At 32.8% G+C, this 23,188-nt stretch overlaps 1 protein-coding gene across 1 annotated transcript in view; it reads left to right on the forward strand.

The window, feature by feature from the left end:
* The window catches only part of LOC126891654 (protein eva-1 homolog C), an 81,242-nt gene extending 58,916 nt beyond the window's left edge, over positions 1-22,326 (forward strand). Inside the window, exons 5-8 of the mRNA XM_050660880.1 lie at positions 6,244-6,387; positions 8,302-8,547; positions 13,241-13,518; positions 17,421-22,326. Coding sequence (XP_050516837.1) covers positions 6,244-6,387; positions 8,302-8,547; positions 13,241-13,518; positions 17,421-17,570 — 818 coding nt within the window. The 3' untranslated portion in view covers positions 17,571-22,326. The remainder of the gene's footprint in view (positions 1-6,243; positions 6,388-8,301; positions 8,548-13,240; positions 13,519-17,420) is intronic.
* The last annotated feature ends 862 nt before the right edge of the window (positions 22,327-23,188 follow it).

Here is a 23,188-nt window from a genome sequence, read left to right on the forward strand (position 1 = left end):
GGAATATATTTCATTATATGAAATTCTTTGGGCCATTCTACATATAAACGGTCTCCTGACATGTTTCTCATAAGTTGACAGTTTTCGAGTTATAAGCAATTATTTAAACCCTTTCGAGGTTGCCAAATAATTATTTTTTAGGTTGCCAAATGTAAATTATTTTTTTCTTTTATTTTGGAACGTGTTGGGAGCAAAAGTCCCCTGCCTTTTCCCCGTAGATTCGCCACTGTTCAGTACTTTTCTGAAGATAAGCGGAACTGCAGCTATGCTGGTATTGGATAAGTGTGAAGCATTCAAGAAAACATAATAATCCTATGTCGCTCCAGCAGCACATTTTCTATGTCTCTTTTTAAGTTTTCTGAGACCTTTTCTGAAGATTTTTGAAGATTTAAATAGGATGTATCTATTTTTGACCACGGATTCATATGGATCATGAAAATATGCATGAAGAGAATGAGTCTCTGTTCTTTCAATAATAAATATTTTCGTTAACTTGACTGTGAATTAGTGCGCTTGACCTACACTAAGCACCTGAATTTACTAACTTCAGAAGGCTGTAGCTTCAGAATAATAGTTTTTCAGACCTAGGTTCCATGGAATTTTTTAATCTACGCACTGATAACTAGCATTGACTGAAGTTTCATTAAATTTGACCTGGGCCACTTTTTCATAAGGGGTGTTGCAGGGTCCTTTATTAAAAAAAAGAATGTGTGTATAATTTGTACGTACGTAAGAAGTTATACTTCTATTATGTGATTTCAACGGAATTGATATAATATCTTAATGTTGTTCTGAAGCTATTTTCTTGTGGCATTTTTACAATTTGAACTATTTAGAATGGGGAATAAGCCACAATATTATTAAAAAATGATTTTTATTAACGTTTCGACGCCCAAATCGGGTGCCGTTGTCAAAATACAAAATACTATTAATATAAACAAAAATGTTGTTGCTTAGTAAAAAAATTCTTCTAATAATTTATTTAATTTGACTCATTTATATCGGCAATTCAGATACATATGATACATTTTAAAGTAGAAGACTTTAAAATGATATTGCCAATATTTATGAGTTGCGTTCCTGGGACGACTTTACTGAAAGATAGTTCATTCGATTACATGAAATCAACCCCAACTCAAGAATATCCGTCACAAAAAAATCATAGCATGTAGAGATAACAACTTAATACCGAAGGGCTTGAGGTTACGGCCAGCATACTCAAGCAGAAGACTCCAAAATATTCTACATAGAGCCAGTTTGTCAATGATCCGGGAAAGGTTACAATTTCACTGGTCAAATTTATTTTTTATTGAACAAGACATCGTAAGTATTAAAGATTTGCTTTTCGGAATGATATCAAATTCTGATTTTGATCGAATTATTTTTAGTTTACACATAATTTATCAAAATTCATATCAGAAACAAAGAAATATACATTTAAATAAATTTAATATTCTTTTAGAACAAAATAGTATACATACTTTTGATAACCTAAATAGAAATAATGACATATTAGCGACAGTTGTCAATCTATCAAATAGACAGTTAAATGCAACGGAGAATTTGGTATTGTCAAAGGGTTTAAACTATGCTGTTACTCATCCATCTATTCCAAAATTAGACATAATTAGTTCAGTGGAAAAAATATCACAGTGTTTACCAACTCATGAAAAAGAACAGTATAGGGTACTATGTAAACTTGAATTGGAAAAGACAAATCAAATTGAACAGAACATCAGTAAAGAGGAAATTAAAGCTTTAAAAACTTTAAAAAATGATGACTCCATAACGATCCTACCAGCGGATAAAGGAAATGCAACTGTAATAATGGATAAAATACAATACGAGGACAAAATTACAGATCTAATTACAAATGGACCTTATACCAAATTAACGAAGGATCCAACGAAAACACTGGAAAACAAAATCTATAGAACTTTATTCAAATTTAAAAATGATCTAACATACTATCAAAGAAAATTAATTACACCTCATTACAGTAAGTCACCACATTTTTATGGAGTACCGAAAATTCATAAAGCGAACATACCACTTAGACCCATTTGTAGTACCATCAGTTCTCCTTGTAGTGAACTATCAAAATTTTTATTAAACATTATAAAACCATTTGCTAATAATGATGACACATTTATAAAAAATACAAAACATTTTGTAAACAAATTATCAACTATTGAGTTTAATCCAAATAATATTTTAGTAAGTTTTGACATAAACAGTTTATTTACAAATGTGCCATTAGATAAAACTTTAAACATAATCAAAACGAAATTAGAGAATGATGATACATTGACAACTAGGACAAAACTAAATGTATCAGCTATAATGGAGTTATTGACATTATGTACTAATAATACCTATTTTCAACTAAATAATGAATTTTATAAACAAAATTTTGGTCTAGCAATGGGCTCCTCTTTATCTCCATTATTGGCTAATATATTTATGGAGGATTTCGAAACTAATATCATTTCTAAACAAAATTTAAAACCCACTGTATGGTGGAGATATGTAGATGATGTGTTTTCAATATGGCCTCATAGATCAGAATTGTTGGATACATTCCTTAATATTATAAACGATCAAGAAGAGACAATAAAATTTACAATGGAAAAGGAATATAATAACACCCTACCTTTCCTAGATGTTTTAGTCTTAAAGAAGGATACTGGATATGAGACTCAAGTGTATAGAAAACCAACACATACCAACAGATATCTCAATTACAAATCAAATCACAACATCAACGTTAAAAAGGGAATCATAAAATCCTTATATGATAGAGCCAAAATTACTTGTTCTAACGAAAATTCCTTTTTAGAAGAAAAACAATTCTTAACATCTGTTTTATTAAAAAATGATTATCCTTTATCGTTTATAAATAAGGAATTGTCAAGATTGGATCGAATGGAACAGAACAACATAGAACGGGATCCTACAACATTCACAAGAAATAATACGAGGAAAATATCAATACCATACGTAAAAGGACTATCCGAGAAACTTAAAACAATAGGAAATAAATTCAACATTTCAACAACATTCAAAACAACCAACACATTGAGATCTATTCTATCTAAAACTAAACCTAACAATGAACAAGAAAGGACAAAGAATTGTATTTATAAAATACCTTGTGAATGCGAACAGTTTTATATAGGTGAAACATCAAGACCATTAAACGTTAGAATAAGTGAACATCAATCTTATATTAAAAATAGAGAATTTGATAGATCTCAAATATGTCAACACGCATGGGATAATGAACATAGAGTTCAGTGGAGAGATTCAAGTATAGTCCTGAAAGAAACAGATAGTAAAAAGAGAAAAATCAAAGAAGCGGCTCTAATTATGCTAAACGAAACCAATTGTGTCGCAAATTCCTCGGTGGAATGCAGTAGGATGTGGATACCCATACTGAAAGAGGAAGTCAATAGAAAGAAAATACCACAATTAGTAAATCAATAGTCGAGTTAGTACATATTTTATATTTTAGTATTACTTATATACCCATGTATTATTGATATTATTTATAATTTAAACAAAATTATAGTAAAGTCAGAATTTGGTATTAATTTTGAGAGTCAATTAAATGTAAGACCAAATACTTACGATGTCGGGATAGTATCACGAGGTTTTTCCTGGTTTTCCCTCGTGATTTACTATGAGATCTCTAACGCGAGAATTTTAATGTCACCGTTGCATGTGGTTGTCTTTTTAAAGACAGATTGATCACATGCTATGATTTTTTTGTGACGGATATTCTTGAGTTGGGGTTGATTTCATGTAATCGAATGAACTATCTTTCAGTAAAGTCGTCCCAGGAACGCAACTCATAAATATTGGCAATATCATTTTAAAGTCTTCTACTTTAAAATGTATCATATGTATCTGAATTGCCGATGTAAATGAGTCAAATTAAATAAATTATTAGAAGAATTTTTTTACTAAGCAACAACATTTTTGTTTATATTAATAGTATTTTGTATTTTGACAACGGCACCCGATTTGGGCGTCGAAACGTTAATAAAAATCATTTTTTAATAATATTGTGGCTTATTCCCCATTCTAAATAGTTCAAAATGATATAATATCTACTTTAAACAGCTTATTTATTTTTTAATTGAATATTAAACTAATTTTAACACTTACTACTTTCCAAAAATTTTTATTAAAACAATACCAAAACTTAAAAAATAAAAGAATAAAACACACACAAACACGTTAAAAAATGCCACAAAAAATGATTTCTGAAGAATAATGGTTGGCAAAATTTTTAACTAAATACGCATTTTCTGAAAAAAAAAAATTATATAACAATAAATATACTTAGAATCATAAAATGTATAAAAAAAATAAAAAATAGAAACTCGCATTGGGATTCGAACCCGCGCATTTTGGCTTGCTTAGATTTGTAACCGAAGCCTCTACTCATTTACCCATCTACACATATCTGTCATGTGGGAAGATAGGCGAACTGAACGTTTTACTGTTTGACAGTTCTGAATTTAATCAAATTATATTGAATGGGTTGCATATGTGAGTCCATATTAAATGTAGTAATGAAACACAGACTTACTCACAATCATTTAATTATACTTTGACGACCGGTTTCGATCTCTACATTATACAGATCATCTTCAGGTCGGCGTTACAAGTAGTTAAATGCTACAATAAAGAAAACCAGAGTTAGAACATTATCTGGTTGCACAAGTGTTAACAGAAAGCCAAATTCGAAAAACATTTTTTTTTTGCAATAAAGGTTTTCAACTGTTGACATTTCAGAATATTGATACCTACAAATGCACACCTATGAGTTAACTTTAACTCATAGGTGTGCATTTGTAGGTATCAATATTCTGAAATGTCAACAGTTGAAAACCTTTATTGCAAAAAAAAAATTTTTCGAATTTGGCTTTCTGTTAACACTTGTGCAACCAGATAATGTTCTAACTCTGGTTTTCTTTATTGTAGCATTTAACTACTTGTAACGCCGACCTGAAGATGATCTGTATAATGTAGAGATCGAAACCGGTCGTCAAAGTATAATTAAATGATTGCGAGTAAGTCTGTGTTTCATTACTACATTTAATCGAATTAGTTTGATTTTTGTGGAATTAAAATATTAAAATACAACAAAACATTGAGTAATAAAACAATATATTAGATGAAGATTGGTAGAAATTTTGTTGGTAATTTAATTATGTAAATCAAAGTATTACCTACTAGGTAGGTACCTAATACCTATTTTCCATTTTCCAAGTTTCCAAGTAGGTAAGTATCTATATAATTTTTTATTGCAATACTAAAACATTTACAATTATTACGTACCTGTGGCTTTTAAAAACTATTTAAAAAGTCACTACAATTATAAACTTGCTTTTGTCTGTGTCCTCACAACAATAAAAACTAATATACACATTTGTTTACCCATAATTATTGACGTATTAATAAAATAACCGACATATTGAACAATTATTGTAGACAGGTCATTGTAATTACCCAATCAGAGCACGTATAACGTTTGAGCTGCGCCCACGACCAAGACTTTTGATAAATTCGCGCACATATAAATTTACTCCTAACGCGCCCAAAGAAGTATAACTTCAAAAATTGTTTAAATGTTTTCTGCTCAAAAAATTCGTCTGACATCCTTCTGCTTTGTTTAAAAGGGGCATTTTTAAACAGAAATCCACAATGAATCCGAATCAGAAATTTTTTTCATACGTGAGATGTCCCAAAACATGGACTATACAAAGGACGCCAATAGTTAACAAGAAATTGCTGGTTAAGGTACTTAAAATGTAATAAAACGAAGGAAGCCCAAGGATTGAAAAGCCTGTATACCGTTTTGTAGATAAGAGCTTATTCCAAGAAAGTAATTCATAGCTGAGGTCGGAAAATCCTTTATATTTATAAAATTATGCAAATTGATAAACAGTTATATAAAAAAATATTAATAGTCCAGGCACAGGGTCTCTCTAAAAACAACAAAATTGTGCTAGGCCCAAAAAAGGGGGATTACCTAGGAGACCCAAGGGAATTTTTTAATGTTATGGAGGTGTAGGTCGCCGCTCCAAAAATTGCACTTTCTCGGCTTTCTGTCATCATATTTTGATCTTTTTTTTAATCGAGGTTTCGGACGACCAAGATTTCAAATATGCTATCTTCAAACTTGCTTTTTTTGTTTAAATTTGCTTTAAATTTAACTTTGCTTTGTTTCAGCCTGCCTTGTTAGCTACGCCACTGAGATCGTCATGCAACTCTGTCATGGAAAAAGAAACTGTGACTTGTCAGCGGACACTAGGACCTTTGGAAGTCCCTGCAAACCCGAGTCCAGAATGTATTTAAAGGTGGTCTACACCTGTGGTATGTATATCCATTAAATTCAGACAAAAGTATTTAAACAATATTAAAATACAAAAAATACCTACCCCTCTCCCCCAGATAAATATTGATGAACAAAACAACAGAAGATAACACACTAAACTCAGTAAAGATAAACCAATTAAGCAAAATTGTCAGTAAATTTACTTTTGCAGGGATATTTAAAAAATAAGAATAATAAGGAAACAATATTCTAATAAACACAAAATAATCGACCAAATAAGAGTAACGAAGAAAGTAATGAAATTAAAAAAAAAACATCACAAACGAGTGGCAGAAAGTAGAACATACATCAAAAAACAAATAATAAAAGGAATATAATATGTCACTTGCATGCAGAAATGATGCATTTACGATTTCTAACAGCAAAATTTACACATGCAAAGATACACAAAATAACGTAAACTTACCTACATAGATAAGAATACCTATATAAAACCAAGTAGATCACATATTAGTTTAAAATGAAATATCTAACAATACAGTCCATTAGTCGATACAAGCAGAAATAAATGAAAGCAAAAAAGAAACAAACCACAAAATAATCAGGATAAATGGAATCATATAAAAAACACAATATTGCCAGCAGTAGATAAAATAATAGAAGTAAAAGAAATGAGAACGAGCAATAAAAATGAAGAATATGAGAAACAAAAGCAATGAAAATAAATTGTAGACACACAAACAAAATAGAGAAAAAGAAATCTAACTCAGAATAGGATAATATGCAAAGGCGTAAGCCATAACCCGAAGGGAATGAGCGGTGATAATGATAATGATGAAATCCAAAAAGTAAGCCAAATGTAGAGAGGAATAATTGAAGCAAAAATGGGATAGATCGAAGAGATCTAACTCAGCTTTATCAAGTATCAACAAAAGATAAAAAATTGAGAAATATGTCAACATAAAAATCTTATACCCCTGTTAACTTTTTCTTTTTACCATATACTATGGTAGGAGAGCAAAGTATGCTAAATGTGCAGTCACTCGAGCGGTATAGGGACCTATTGGGTTGTGAAGAGTAGGTCGTTAAACCAAAAAAAAAAAGTTAAGTAAAGGTTTCCATTTTAGTGGGGACTTTCCATTTTTAATTTAATTTTCCATTTACAACAATCGTTTTTTTTTTAGATTACATCGCCATCTATCCATAATTAGAAAAAATGTCTCAAGTAAAAGTTACTCCTTTTTGCGTAAGGAATCCAAATCTGCAATAAAAAATGGGAGCTCCCATTTAAGATTTTAAAGTAACCGCCCACCCCACCTCCGTGGGGGATCGTGTTTGGTGCAATTCGATAGATTTTTCAAAAATATTGAATAAGTGTATTTTTCAGTTTTTCGATCTGATGTTCATTTCGCGAAATATCGCGGGATTCGTATTTAAAATAATAAAGTTACCCCCTACCCCTCTGCGTGGAAAGTCGTGTTTGGTATCATTAGATAGATTTTTGAGAAATATTGAGTAGGTATTTTTTAGTTTTTCGATCTGTCATTCATTTCGCCAAATATTCGCTTTTTTCTTGTGAAACTTTGGGACTCGCCCATTTCCTTACGCCCCGCTCAAATCGTCAGATTTTTTAAATATACACTGTTTTGCATGTACTTAACTTATCTTATCTTAATCTGACGATTTCGAGTTAGATTTTTTTTCGGCCCTCCCCCATGACGAACACTCCTGCATTCAGAGGCAATATATGGTAGAGGTACATTTTCAGGGTTTCTCCCCATGTAATAATCTGACGCGCTCGAGTAACTGCAAAATCCCCGCTTGGGCTCCCCTGCCACTAATATAGTAAAGTTCCTTGTGGTTTATTTATGATATTAAATTAAGGAAAAGAAAGCACGTACAATTTTATTGTTTTTACTGCAAAAATATCTTAATACGTTTATTATTTACAGTCCCGAGAAAAGTCCTGAAGGAACAATACGAAGGATTCCTCGAACCCGACGAAACAGATGAAAAGCTTCCGAACGACGACGAAAGCGTTTTCGAGATATATGATGCAGGAAACGAATACATCAGGGAATTCGCTGCCTCCCCTTCTGATCCAAACATAGAAGGAGTTACCAAAGTTAATTTTACCAAAAAATCCACCCAAGACAGTTCAAAGAGCCTGTCCAAGAACAACAGCAGGTTTGAGTTCGGTAAGCATCATTTTTAAATCTAAGCTTTTCACATTACTCTCGACACTGTCTGTCCTATAACAAATATTCAGAATTAATATCCGATATTGAACAGTATAATTATATCACCCAGTAGATCGCACCAATTTATTGGTTGTTATATTCACACATGTGGATTATTAGTTTAGATACAAATTGGTCAATTATCAACAATATAATTTGGAAATAATACGAAAGTGCTGACGAAAGTAGAACTATTTACCTTAATTAGATATACAAATCACACGGGCATCGTGTCAACGATGACCCAATTTAAGCTTCTATAAAGCTACGATATCTCAGCTAGAGAAAGAGTCTTCAACTAAACAAGTCAGTACTCAAAGTTCTCCCGGGGTAATTACCCTAGTGTCGGTTTTATAAATAAATTCTTTTATCGCTATATTGGTGTTTCCCTTATCTGAAGAACAGCCTCCACTGAGCCCTAGGAATTATACACTGTCCTTTTTTCCTTAAAATTATTTTAACACGCACAATCACTATGCTCTGGTTTTCACTATCACATAACCTAGTTCAAAAGGCTTTGTCCTCTTTAATCTTCTAGGTTGCCTAGTAGTATGGAGGAGCTGAATTACCTCAATATTTTCGTGCCTATGAACTCGTTGTTGGTGACTTCCTGTCATCTTCTTCTTTATGATTACATCGACAGTGTCCATTCCTGGGTCCTAATGGGTCTCGCTGTTTGCCACGTACCAAGGAGCACCTACAACGTTTTTCAGTATTTTTTTTAGGAATTAACACTTTCTAGGTACAAGAAATAGCCTATGATACATCAAGAATTCAAAAACTTAAACTCTATGAATAGTGTTATGCTACTGTTAATATTACTGTTAAATATAATACTGTTAATATAATACTGTTAAATTTTGTGCCCCAATGGGGCACAAAATGGACTTTAGCAAAAGACTTTGTCTGACTGAGATCTGACTGCTCGTCTTTTTTTCTCCATATTTAACTTCAATTTTATCCCAAATCATCATCATGGCATCTACACTCCTAGCGGAGTGATTGCCGGCCTCTTTGGGCTCTTCCGATTCGTTTGTCGTGGTAAATCAAGCCGCATTAACATTTTGGTTTTACAATTGTTATGTGACTTGGCATCTGCAATTTTCCTCCATGTTTTTGCTTCTGGTTACCCATTCTCTGACTCCCATCTTCTTAAGGTCCTCCACTATCTGGTTCTCCCATCTAGTTTTTGCTCTTCCTCGTGGTCTGTCTGATACAGGTCTCCATTTGGAAATTTTCTTGATAACGGCTTCTGAATTCTTCCTTACTATATGTCCCATCCATCTGAGTCTCTGTGCCTTGATAAATCTGACGATGCCTTCTCCTTTCAGAAGTTCACTTACTTCGTAGGATCCTTAATCTTTCTTCCTCTTTCTGTGTTAGACACATTTCTTTAGCACCATATGTGATTACTGGTCTAATTGCTGCTTTATAAATTTTCAGTTTTGTATTCTGAGTAAGCTTCTTACCTTTGAGGAAGTTTATCCCAAATACTTTATCCAAATCTTCTTCTTTAAGTACCGTGCCCAAATTTTTAGGCGTGGGTAGCTTCCATAACAATTTGCCGATATCGTTCTCGATCTTGTGCGGCATGTAACAATTGATCTGCCGATAAGCCAGTCAATTGACGAAGGTTTCGGAGCCATGAATATTTCTTTCGACCAATTCCTCTTTTTCCGTCGATCTTTCCATTGAGTATTAACTGCAGCATCCTGTATCTGCTACCTCTCATTATATGGCCCAGATATTCAAGTTTTCTCTTTTTTATCATCTTCATTAAGTCACCTTCGCCTTGACCTACTCTGTTTAAGACTTCTCTGTTAGAAATACGTTGAACCCAAGATATTCTGAGCATTCTACGATATGACCACATCTCAAAGGCTTCTAATTTGTTCATCATGTTAACCTTTATGATCCAGGTTTCACATCCATATAGTAATACAGGATACACATAACATTTTAGGAACTTGATTCTTAGTTGTAAATTCAGCTGAGAGATGCTCAGAATAGATCTAAGTTTCATAAATGCTCCTCTTGCAATTTCTATACGAGTTTTAATTTCTTCATCCGGATTTAGTGTCTCGTTTATTCAACATCCTAGGTATTTAAAATGTTTAACTTTTGTTATTGATTCATCACTGACAATTAGTTGCATAGGGCCGACGTCTTGTTTACTAACCACAAGTAACTTTGTCTTTGTTGCATTTATGTTAAGTCCGTTATTGGAGCATTCTCTAGTGACCCGATCTATAAGGAATTAAAGATCTTCGATGTTTTCAGCCATGATCGCGGTGTCGTCTGCATATCTGATGTTGTTAATAGTTTCACCCCCGATTCGAACTCCACATTGTCCTTCCAAGGCTTCATTAAAAATTATTTCTGAGTATACGTTAAACAAAGTTGGGGATAACACACAACCCTGTCTGACACCTCTTTGAATGCAAATTTTGTCTGTTTCTTTGCCGTCTACCAGAATAGAAGCTTCTTGATTCCAATATAGATGTTGTAAAAGTCTCAGATCTTTATCATCTATACCAATCATTTCTAGATATTGAAACAACCTATCATGTTGAACTCTATCAAACGCCTTCTCAAAATCTATAAAGCAGACGTAAATTGATTTCTGCACTTCCCATGATCGTTGAAGTAATGTTAACATTGAGAACAAAGCTTCCCTTGTTCCCAATCCTTCTCTGAAACCGAATTGTTTGTTTCCCATTGTCTCTTCACATTTCTGCTTGATTCTATTAAGAATTATCTTAAGAAGTAGCTTGAGAGAGTGGCTCATGAGACTAATTAGTCTAAAGTCTTTACATGATGATGTATTAGGTTTTTTGGGAGTGGAATAAATGTAGACTCTAACCATATCTGTGGCATAATTCCAGTCTCGTATATATGGTTATAAATGTTTGTTAGTTGTGAGACATTGTCGTCATCCAGAAGTTTGAGCCAGTCTGATGGTACTTGGTCAGGGCCTGTAGATTTCCCATTTTTGCTCTGTTTGATGGCTTTCTCTACTTCCACTTTTAAAATACTAGGACCAGTATTCGTATACTTTGTGGTGTTAAGTGGTGGCCTCGTATCCAGGAAGAGCTCTTTTATATAGTTAGTCCATTCTTCCTTTTTTCAATTAAGTTGAGAATTATTTTACCTTTGGAGTTTCTCATAAAGTGAGGAGTTCTTTTTCTCTGAGTGTAGGTAATTTCTTTAAGCTTTTTATGTATATTAAACTCGTCATGTTTTCTTTGTAGTTCTTCCATTTCACGACATCTTTGTTCCATCCAGTCCTCTTTTGCTCGCTTAACCTCGTACCTTATTTGTCGATATATCTCTCTATACCGAATCTCGTCTTTGTTTTTCCAATTTCTTCTTTGTTGAATAAGGTCTAGTATTTTATCGGTCATCCAATCCTTTTTCTTTATTGAGTCTTTTTCTGGTTTCAAAACTTCGTTTGCTATGGTGACCATGGCGGAATTCATGATATCTAGATTTTGACCGATATTTTCTTGTTCAGATCTTTCTAACTGCTCTTTAATCTCACGATTTATCTTATATCCGAACTCATCTGCTATTACGGCATTTCTTAGGAGTCGAGTATTAGGTTTCTTCTGCGTTGTGGGGGCTTTTATTCTTTTTAGTTTTAGTTTGAATCCAGCACAGAGCAGATTATGGTTAGTTGCTGCGTCTGCACTTGGGTATGTTTTTGCAGATGTAATACTGTTTATAAACCTTCTATTAATGATAATGTAGTCAATTTTATTTCTGACTATCTTTCCCTCTTGATCAGCTGGAGATTTCCAGGTATATAGTCGTCTTTTAGGTTGCTGAAACAAAGTATTTGATATAATGCATTTCTCTTCTTGGCAGAACTGTATTAGTATTTGCCCTCTTTCGTTCCTTTCTCCAAGTCCATACTTTCCGGTTATATCTTGTGTGATTTCGGCAGCGACTTTTGAGTTGAAGTCTCCCATAATAATTTTAGCTTCATGTTTTTTTATCCAAATATCCGACTAAATTTATTACCTTTGTTATGGATTTAAGTTATGCCGAAAATTGAAATCCCCACTCAGCAAAACCAACACCAAAACAAGAAATAAAAAAAATGAAGAATGGAAAAACCCGCTTCTAAACGAGGCCTCATAAGACTGCTGATAACGGTCAATGACTTGCTACTGTTTGGTAGTAGATAACGAAAGTGTACACGATGTTTTGAACTGATTTTATGATTCGCTTCTTCTTCAGTGTATTTAATTTCACTCGTGGGAAAGGTCTCTCCATGCGTTCTCCACTCTTCTCTATTTTGTACTATTTGGTACCAGTTTCTCCCTACTTTTCCTGTGATGTCGTGTAGTCATTGTACAATGTACAATGTTTCTGGTCCATATTTCGTTGTTTTGTCGTGCCACGTGTCTACCCAGTTCCATTTTATTTGCGCAATTCTTCCAATTACATACATCTTCCACCATTGTCCTTCTTTGAATGTTCTCCTTCTGTAGGTTATGTTCTCTCAGTGAAACTCCTAACATAGCTCGTTCGATGGTCTCTTTATGTTGTTGAAATCTATTGGATTTTATGATTATTGTCTTGTAAATTAAATATTTAATACAACACTTCTTTCTTTAAATTTTTGAATATTTACATCTCTTTACAGAAAACCAAGAACGATTTTTCCTCTATCTGATAGTAAGCGTAGCAGCTGCAGTTGTTTTGCTCCTGAGCGTCATGGTAGGAAGGCTGCTAGTGCAACGCCATCGATCAAACCAGGATCCGAAATGCCAAGCCACGAATATTTCTGATACCACCTTCCCCAACGGATTTGTCGACGACATAGACGAAGTAGATGCAGATATAGATCTACCCACACCTTTACCTTGTCCAATGGTTCCGTCAGTTACTGTTTTTTCTTCTCCAATTGGTAGTATAGCAGAGGTAAGTAAATTATCGTTATAGGTATAGGTATTTTTATACGTTATTTAAAGTGTTTACACAAGAAAATGCTTAGATCGTCGGTGGAAACGTGCCATCAAGTCCAATTTTGTACTAAGGTCTTCATCTCGTTTTACATCTTTCCATGACTGCTCATCTCGCCATAATTGATCTACTCCAACTGTCTACTAGGTGACTTCTTTTTGTTTTCCTTGGAGATTCCATTCAGTATAACTTATATCAGTCCTCTAGTAATGTAAGCTCTACTCTGTTGTGTTGTGCTACTCTTTGCTGGTTTGGCCAGTTCTTTGGCCCATCTTTTTTCCCTTCTTGCACTCCTGTTAACTCATATGTATTCCTTCATAATATGAAGCACTTGCACTCCTGTTTGCAACTCAATTAACAGGAGTGCAAATTCATGTTGTCTATCTACACTTTCTTCCACATTTTCTGCTTGCAAGTTATCTTTTTACATATCTTTTCTTTGGTTGCTAAGATTCTAAAATTCCATCTGGATATCACATGGATTCTTTTCTCTATTTTTAATTCTCTCTTTTAAAAAATCTTCTCTTGTTCATAATCTATAATATTTCCTCGGTCATACGTTCTTTATTCTTTCTTGTTTTTCTTGGATCTATATTTTCTACATTTATTAGATTTTTTTTTAATTTTAATCATACTCAATATTTTTTCCAAAGTCGTGAGTGTCTATACCTGACAATTTCTCGTTTACTAAATTTTTGACTTCACGTAAATGTCGAAATTTAGTTATACTCCAGGCTGTGGGTGAAAAATAGGTCGATTTCAGGATATAATTCAGGAATTTTTGAAACCTATCACGTGTTGTAAAGGACAATGCCAGGAATAATTTCTACTAAAATGTAACCAAAAATATTGTGCGCTTTTTTTATTGCGATTTTCATTTGTTAAATTTGCAATTATTAAAGATTTTTAATTTTGCAGCTTAGGATATTGATTTTAGAGAAAAACTTTTTAATAGAAAGTTGTAGTAAATTAAGAAACCTACAATTTGATCTATGGTAAGTTTAATTTCGTTTATTGGTTATTGCAAAACAGCCTGCGAAAGGTCCAAAATGGCCGTTTTTTACAATTGCATTATTTATTGTACAATTTTTTTTTTATTTTTTAAAGCTTTAAAATGAAGATCTTTCAATTTCAAACATAAAAAAAATCGTAAGACCGAATTTTACTTCTTATTATACAATATAAAACTTTTTCTTCTTGTAGTGACTATCCGTTTTGGATGTTGGCGACCATCATGGCAATCTGTACTTGCACACTAAATCGGTACTGCTGCTCTAAAAAGATTTGTAGTTGTTGTGTTGAACGACGTACGTAAATTTTCTAGCAAGGTAATCCTTCGCCTTCCTGGTTCTCAGTTTCCAAATGGGGTTTGCCAAATTGACATGATGGTCGTCAACATCCAAAACAGGTAGTCACTACAAGAAGAAAACGTTTTATATTGTATAATAAGAAGTAACATTAAAATTATAGTTATATATTTCATATATATGTATCATTTTTGTAATATAATTTCTTCAGAAATAGACTGTAAATAGACTGTATATTATAATGGTAATATTATTAAATTGTTTTCCGTCAAAATTTAATACAAGTTACGTAAAAATTTTCCGAGCGCGCGGATTTGAAGCGAGCCGGGCAATTTGCAAAATTCGGCTGCTCGCAAAAGCACCGATTTTAAAAATAATTTTTAATAATTAAATGTAACTGTATTTTATAATAATTTTTATGTTAAGATAATATAAGTCTTTCTTTAGTCAATGACCGTAAAATAATTTCTTAATTGTTATAAATAAAGGCACTACGATTTAAGAAAAAAGCAACAATTATCTCGGCTTCAGTTGGTTGTAGAAAATTTTTATTTTTTTATAAATTTTCGTTTAGTCTTCAGCAACAATAATCTGTAAGTTAGAAACTCATAGGATGTACAGGGCCGCTTCAGCTCTAAATGTTTATAACGAAATTTGCCCCCTTATTTTCAAACCAAAAAATTAGAGGTTTAAAATGTTTTACGCATTAATTTACATCAGAATATGAAAATATAACCCTTTAGAAGGAGATTGGATGTTTCACCAGCTCTCTACGATTTTTTATCAAAAAGTTATAGCCTTCGACGTTTGACCTCTTGGGATAAACAATTTATAATATCTAAGCAACAAATTCGTTAATCCGGCCTTACAATTTTTTCATTTTTGGAATTGAAAGATCTTCATTTTAAAGCTTTAAAAAATAAAAAAAATTATTTGTACAATAAATAACGCAATTGTAAAAAACGGCCATTTTGGATATTTCGCAGGCTGTTTTGCAATAACCAATAAACGAAATTAAACTTGCCATAGCTCAAATTGTAGGTTTTTTAAATTACTACAACTTTCTATTAAAAAGTTTTTCTCTAGAATCAATATCCTAAGCTGCAAAATTAAAAATCTTGAAAAATTGCAAATGTAACAAATGAAAATCGCAATAAAAAAAAGCTCACAATATTTTCGGTCACATTTTAGTATAAGTTATTCCTGGCATCGTCCCTTACAACACCTGATAGGTTTCAAAAACTCCTGAATTATATCACGTTTTTTCACCCACAGCCTGGGGTATTAATTAGTCCAGAAAGCCACTTCGCATCCGCTAGGAAAAATATTCTGATTCGGATTTTTTGCACAAGCTTACTCAAAAAGGACCCCTTTCAACAAATTTGCATGTTGCCAGGTCCACAAGTGGGTCAAACATTTTTTAAACGTTTTTTTTTTGTTTTTTCCTAAAATTATTTTTTTTTTGCATCGAACAAAGTTTTTTTAGGTTGCTTGGATTTTTCCAAACAGAAAAGGTCTTTAGTGACTTTTCTCTAAAATTGATAGTTTTTGGCATGTTATAAGCAATTAAAAATTTAAAAATTGCGATATCGGCCATTTTAAACCTTCAAAAACAAAAACTATGTGAAAAGCTGAAAATTTCAATGTTGCCAAGGCACGTAGATATTATATAAGCATCGATTGATGAAATTCCGAAGAGCTTTTTGCAATACACTATCGAAAACCCCTTTGTTTTTTAATTGCTAATCAAGCGGCTGCTACACTACGTATTTTCAACCGTTGCATGTTATACAACATTGTATATAATATGCGTAAATATACGCGCGGAAAAATATTCTCGCTCAATTTATTTTCACCATCTTGCTTGAAAAACCTCCCTATTAACAAATTTGCATGTTGCCAGGGTCAAAAATGGGACAAAAAATTTTTTAAACAATTTTTTTTAAACTTGAACTGCTTTCCGATTACATTATATACTACATGCAACGTTTGAAAATAGTGTAGCGCTCGCTTGATTAACAATTAAAAAACAAAGAGGTTTTCGATATTGTGTTAAAAAAAACTCTTCGGGATTTCATCAATCGATGTTTAAAGCAACTACTTTGGCAACATTGAAATTTTCGGTTTTTCACATAGTTTTTGAGGGTTAAGCCGATTTTGTCATTTTTAAATTTTCAATCGCTTATATCTCGAAAACTATCACATTTAGAGAAAAGTCACTTAAGATCTTTTCTATTTGGAATGATCCAGAAAACTCAAAAAAAAATTGTTCGATGCAAAAAAAATTAAAAAAAAAAACATTTAAACAATTTTTGACCCACTTTTGGACCTGGCAACATGAACATTTGTTAAAAGGGGCCCTTTTTGAGTAAGATTGTGCAAAAAATCCGAATCAGAATATTTTTCCTAGCGGATGCGCAGTGGCTTTCTGGACTAAGCGATACTGTAACATTTTTACTTTAGACACTTAATTTATTTAGTTTCTATTTTAATTTATTTACATTTCCACGTTTACATTGCATGACTTTCCTTATTTTAAAATTTCTTTTGCAGGTTGTTCGATATCCTCAGATCGGCAACCCAAATTCTCTGGGAGGCCCAAACCCTCTAGGAGGTACCCTCAGAAGACCGACCCTTATGATGGATAGGGAACTTCCAGCAACTTTAAGCAACACATCCAACAGCCAATACTACTTCGGATGACCCGAATGCCAGGGCCACGGAGGCCCCACTATGCCCCATTCACCCACGGTTTATACATGTGCAGGCCAAGGTACTTATTGTTTTTAGATACGGTGACATTTGACATTTGACGTTTGACATTTGTGTTGTGGTTAATAGTGATATATTATGCCATATTGACATTATTTAGGCACGCTATTTTTGGGGAATCGAATAAAAGATGAGATAACAAGTTTGTGTAATAAATAGTTGGTTATGTGTTTAAAACGAAAATACAAGATTAATGCAAGTGGAGCGGAATAACTACTTTTTGCTCGTTACACAAACAATATTTTTTCTATAATCACCGAAAACAATTCATTTTTTTAGGATATCGGCGGTTAAACTGTAAAACCTCGTAAGTCAGTTTTATGTAACTTTAGAGGAGAGACGAAAAACATTTTGGCTTCTTTATGTAAGATTCAATTTATTCGTTTTTTGTGTGTAGGGTTCTTTTTAGATAACGATTCCATTACCATTAAGTAAAATTCAGTAATATTTTTTTTGTCAAAGAGATACTTACGAGGTTTTGTTACTTAAAATCTTAAACTATCATTAAACTTACGAGGTTTTGTCTCATTGAAATGCAACTTATGAGGTTTTGTAACTTAAAATCTTAGTTATGAGGTTTTTTAAATATTGACAAGCTTTCGTAGTTTACAAGATATGTAAAAGTATAAACCAACAAAGTATAAAAGTAATAATGGGCCAAAAATAGACTTACGAGGTTTTGCAGTTTAACCGTCGATACCTGTTACAAATAGTTACCAAAAATCACACTAAAGTGAATTAGTAAAAGATCTTTTGAGTTTGCTTTTAAAACCTTTATAACTGTTTCAAAATGTTTGTACTTTGGTATGTTTTCATCATAATCAAACCTTCTGCGTCCAAAGTTGAACATAGGTCTCAGCTACTGTCTTCCTGTTTTGTCAGTCTTGAGCTTGCTTCAGGAAATTCCCAGCGATTCTTTTGATGTCATCTATCCATCAAGTAGGTGATATATCTCTGTTTCTTCTATCTGCTTTTTGTCCCCATATTGTAGTTGGATAGGTCTACCGGCCGTCATCTATTCTAGCCATGGCTGAAGTGTAACACATGGCTAGCCCAGTTACACTTCAGCCATGCTATAATGAAGTCTGTGACGCTTTCCTTCTTCTCATTTCCGCGTTTCTAACCCTGTCAATTAGAGTCAGTACAAGTAGTTACCATTCCATTCTCCCATGGGCAACTTTGAGTTTAGTTGTTGTTGCCTGGGCTTGGGCAAATATTGCTCTTGATGTCTGATAGAGCTCCATATGCGGCCCATGCTAAAGTAATTCTACTTTGCAGTTCAGCAGTTTCATTATTCCTGGCATTTTAAATTTCATGATGTAACTAAGTAGGTATTTATATTTATCAACTAATGCTATTTCGTTTTTTCTTGGTACCAGATTTGGTATATATTTTGTCTTACCAGAATTTATGTTCAAACCAACTTCCTTACTGATGACATCTAGCTCAGTAATAAGCGTAGTTGCTATATCTTTTAAGTTATCTGTTATCAGAACTATGTCGTCCGCAAATCCTAGCTGTAAGAGCATTTTGCCGTCGAAATTGATTCCTTCGGTGTTTCACTCTAATTGTTTGAACGCATCTTCCAAAAGTGTTGGAAACAGTTTGGGAGATAACATATCTCCTTGTCTAATTTCTTAATTTCTCTTTCTCGACTTTTATACATTTTGTATCTGTGTGTAATCTTACGGCCATGGTTATATTATTGTATAAAATATGTTTTGTGAACAGTGTGAAGCACCTATAATCTATACTTAATACAATATAAACAACCTACATTTCGCAGATTGCCCAGACCTTCTTGCAAATAGTCAAAACATAGCTAATTGATCGACTGGTCGATAATGAAAGTCAAATATTTGGTCTGCAATTAAACATATCAAAGACAAAGATCATGATAGTTCACAGACTATATAACTTTCATTCACACATAACTACAATTTATTGACCGGTTTGAGGTTGTGAGCTCATACTTATATCTGGGATCATTGATCACAAACAAAGGGTCACTGCTACAGGAAGAAATAAAACGTAGATGTGATCTAGAAAAAATTGCCACAGCAAAAATGACCACAATATGGAAGGACTGCCAAATCTCAAGAACGTTAAAGATGAGGTTGATCTACTGCTTAACATTCCCAATACCGACCTAACAGATGTGAATGTTGGACCCTGAGAAAATCGTAAAGACGAAAGGTAGGCGCCACTGAAATGTTCTGTTAGAGACGGATGCTACGAATTTCTTGGACGGACCATAGAACAAATAATTCAATTTTAAGAGAGCTAAAAGTTAGCCAACTACTCTCCAGTAAAGTCCATCTACAACAATTAAAATACTTGGAACATATTATGAGAGCAAACACAGACAACATGGATAGACTCACTATATAAGGAAAGTAGGAAGGCCGAAGATCACGAGGAAAATCCCCAACAAGAAAGATCGATCAAATTAATGAAATATACAGCATTAGACCTATGCACGAGTTTAAAAAAATGATCAGAGACAGAGATTTTTGGAGGCGGAAAATACACGACATCTACCACTACACTCCCTCCGGGGGGTCAGAATAATCGAAAGATAATCGAAACTCTCTCTTATTACGCTGATAATGTTTATCATAACGAATGTTTTGCGAAAGTCTACGAAAACCAGGACCAATGGTTGGTTGTACCTATTCGATGGATTTTTCTATATTCTCTTTAATGTAGTGGAGGTGGTTGTTAGTGCCAACGTTTTTTCGAATGCCTAGGTCTTCCTTAGGATTGTAAAAATCTAATTTTGTTTCTAGTCTATTTATTATTATTGTTGTGAATAACTTGTAGACATGGTTTAAAAGGCTTATGATTCGGTAATTATCAACGTCTGCTGGATCACTCATTTTTATTTTTATGTATTAAAATAGTAAGTGCACTATTCCATCTTGTAAGTGTTTCACTTTGGTGTGGACAGAAGTTGATCAATGTCTTTATTTTCTCTAAAAGTATATCTCCTGCAATCTTTGCTGCTTCTATAACGATAATATCTTCACCTATAACAATATTACCTTCACTTGGAGCTTGATTTCCTTTCATTTTCTTTAATGCGTTCTTTATTTCGTTAACTGTTGTCTGTCCGTCTGTTGGTATGTTTTATCAACGAGAAAAGGATTACATTGTTTGCGATGGAAACTGGTGAAAAATTGTATCAATTAACAAACAAATGCTCATGATATTCATTGATCTTGAGAAAATATGTAGTAAATAATTAATTTGAAAAGTAGAATATATTTAATCACCCTGTGGAATTAGGCATCCAAGTCTGGAAAATATTATTGTCTACATTGTTTCTACATAACTTTTTTGGATAGTCTGTACCATAATGGAATTATGAACCAATGTCATAATAACAACTCATCCTATATACACGCTACCTAATAATATCGAATTATTTTCCAGACTTCAAATTCTCCAACATACCTACACTATACACTCATTATCGAAAGCCTCAAAATATTTTTTATTTTCTTTTTGATTACACCTTCCATCCTGACTTTTGAGTAATGAAGGAAGTTTTGGGCATTTAAATTTATCAATAGCTCGCTTTATTGCGAGGGTTGACTATAACATCGATTAATTGACCAATAAATATGAAGATCTGGGAACACAGTTCAAGGAAATATTTCATCAAAACGCTTTCCGGATATGAACTCAAAACGTCTGTGAAAAATCCATAAAATGTTTGTGGGCTTGTTCTTATTTTTTTATGGGTTGTTTCTAAATAAAGCTATTCTGGTAATAAAGACAATTTTCCGCTTAATCCGGTAAATTTTCATTGATTGATCCATTCATTTTCATTACTACTTGTATTTTTTAGACAATTTGGTCAACAGGTCAACAGTTCAGCTACAGGAAAGGTTTGTTTTATTTTGTTCATCAGATTTTAAAGATCTACTCCGCAATTAGCCTATTCTTTTTAATTCTTATTCTTTAATTATTTTTCGTGCCTACTCGGGAGAGATCTTGAAAAAGCTCTTGAGGGTGAAACAGCTGGAATAAAGGTAAATGGAGTTCCCATTAACAACATTAGATATGCGGATGATACTGTCATCTTAGCCGAAAATATTGAGGATCTTCAGAGGCTGGTGACCAGAATAGCGAAGTTTGGGCAAGAATACGATCTAACAATGAACGTCAAGAAGACAAAGTTTATGAGAGTATCGAAAACTCAAAGAAATAACGAGAATCTCTTTATAAACGGAACAAATGTCGAACGCGTCGACCAATATGCATATCTTGGAACATAGGCGTGACCAGGGGAGGTTTTGGGGGTTATAACCCCCCATTGGGATCTACTTTGAGCTCTATACGCTTAACACCATTATGTGTTGTTGACAAATCAAGCCATTTTAAAGTTTGTAACCCCCCCCCCTTATTAGGATCATCCTGGTTACTCCGTTTTCTTGGAATAATGATCAACTCCACAGGAAATCAAAATCAGAATAGAAATAGACCAGGGCTCATCTGTAAAAATAGTAGTACATTTGGACGTTGAGAGGTGACTCAAATTTTTTTGCAGAAATTGCTTGAAAATAAATCAAATAATAATATTTGAGTTATCCTCCCTCTCAAAAAGGTCCGGAACATTGTTTAAATAATCAAAATATCAAAAAATTAAGGAAAAATTCGATTTTTTTCTTGGTTTTTTGATTATAACTTTAAAAGTATTCATTTTCAAGAAAAGTTGTACTGATATAAAAGTTGCATAATTAAATTTACTACAATATAGAACTGGTTAAAAATTTAAAAAATAGTTACCCTTGTTGAAAAATAGCAATAATTGCGAAAAAAAACCATACAAAAACAAGTATTCGCATTTTACGTTTTTCAACCATTTATGCTATACTGTCGACCTTCATGTTTGACCCAGAAATACCTGATGACATAGTAAAATAACACTGTAAATTTTATTAAGATCGGTTGAATAGATTTTGCAAAATAAATTTTGCAATCCAGCTTTCGTAAAAAATATTCATTTTTTCAAAATGTTACAGGACTGAAAATAAAGCAGATAGCAAGTTGAAAATTTTTTTGCATATAGAAGTGTACTGTACCTTTCATTCGCAATTTTGAAAAATTAAAATCGATTAACACCACGGCGTCATGAATTTTTTTAAATAAACATTAATTATTGGTGCTACGCGCAGGACAGCGGATAGTTTGCTCTGATTGGGCATTGCAATGACCTTTGATAATGATTGATACATTTTAATTTTTATTACATTTCGATATAAATAAATAAATTTGTTTATTGCAAAATAAAAACACATACTCTATCCTTTGAAATAACACTTCTATTAGCAAAAACTTTATTTGTTCATATATTTTAACTTAAATAATAAAAGTTTATTATTTTTAAACATATGCAATTGTTTAAACAATATTTCACAAACAATAATAAAATTAGTTTGATTTTTGTTGAATTAAAATATTAAAATACAACAAAATATAGAGTAAGAAAATAATATATTAGATAAAGATTGGAAGAAATTTTGGTGGAAATCAACTTGTGT

Source organism: Diabrotica virgifera, chromosome 9 (genome assembly GCF_917563875.1).
Source record: "Diabrotica virgifera virgifera chromosome 9, PGI_DIABVI_V3a".
Taxonomy (NCBI): Eukaryota; Metazoa; Arthropoda; class Insecta; order Coleoptera; family Chrysomelidae; genus Diabrotica; species Diabrotica virgifera.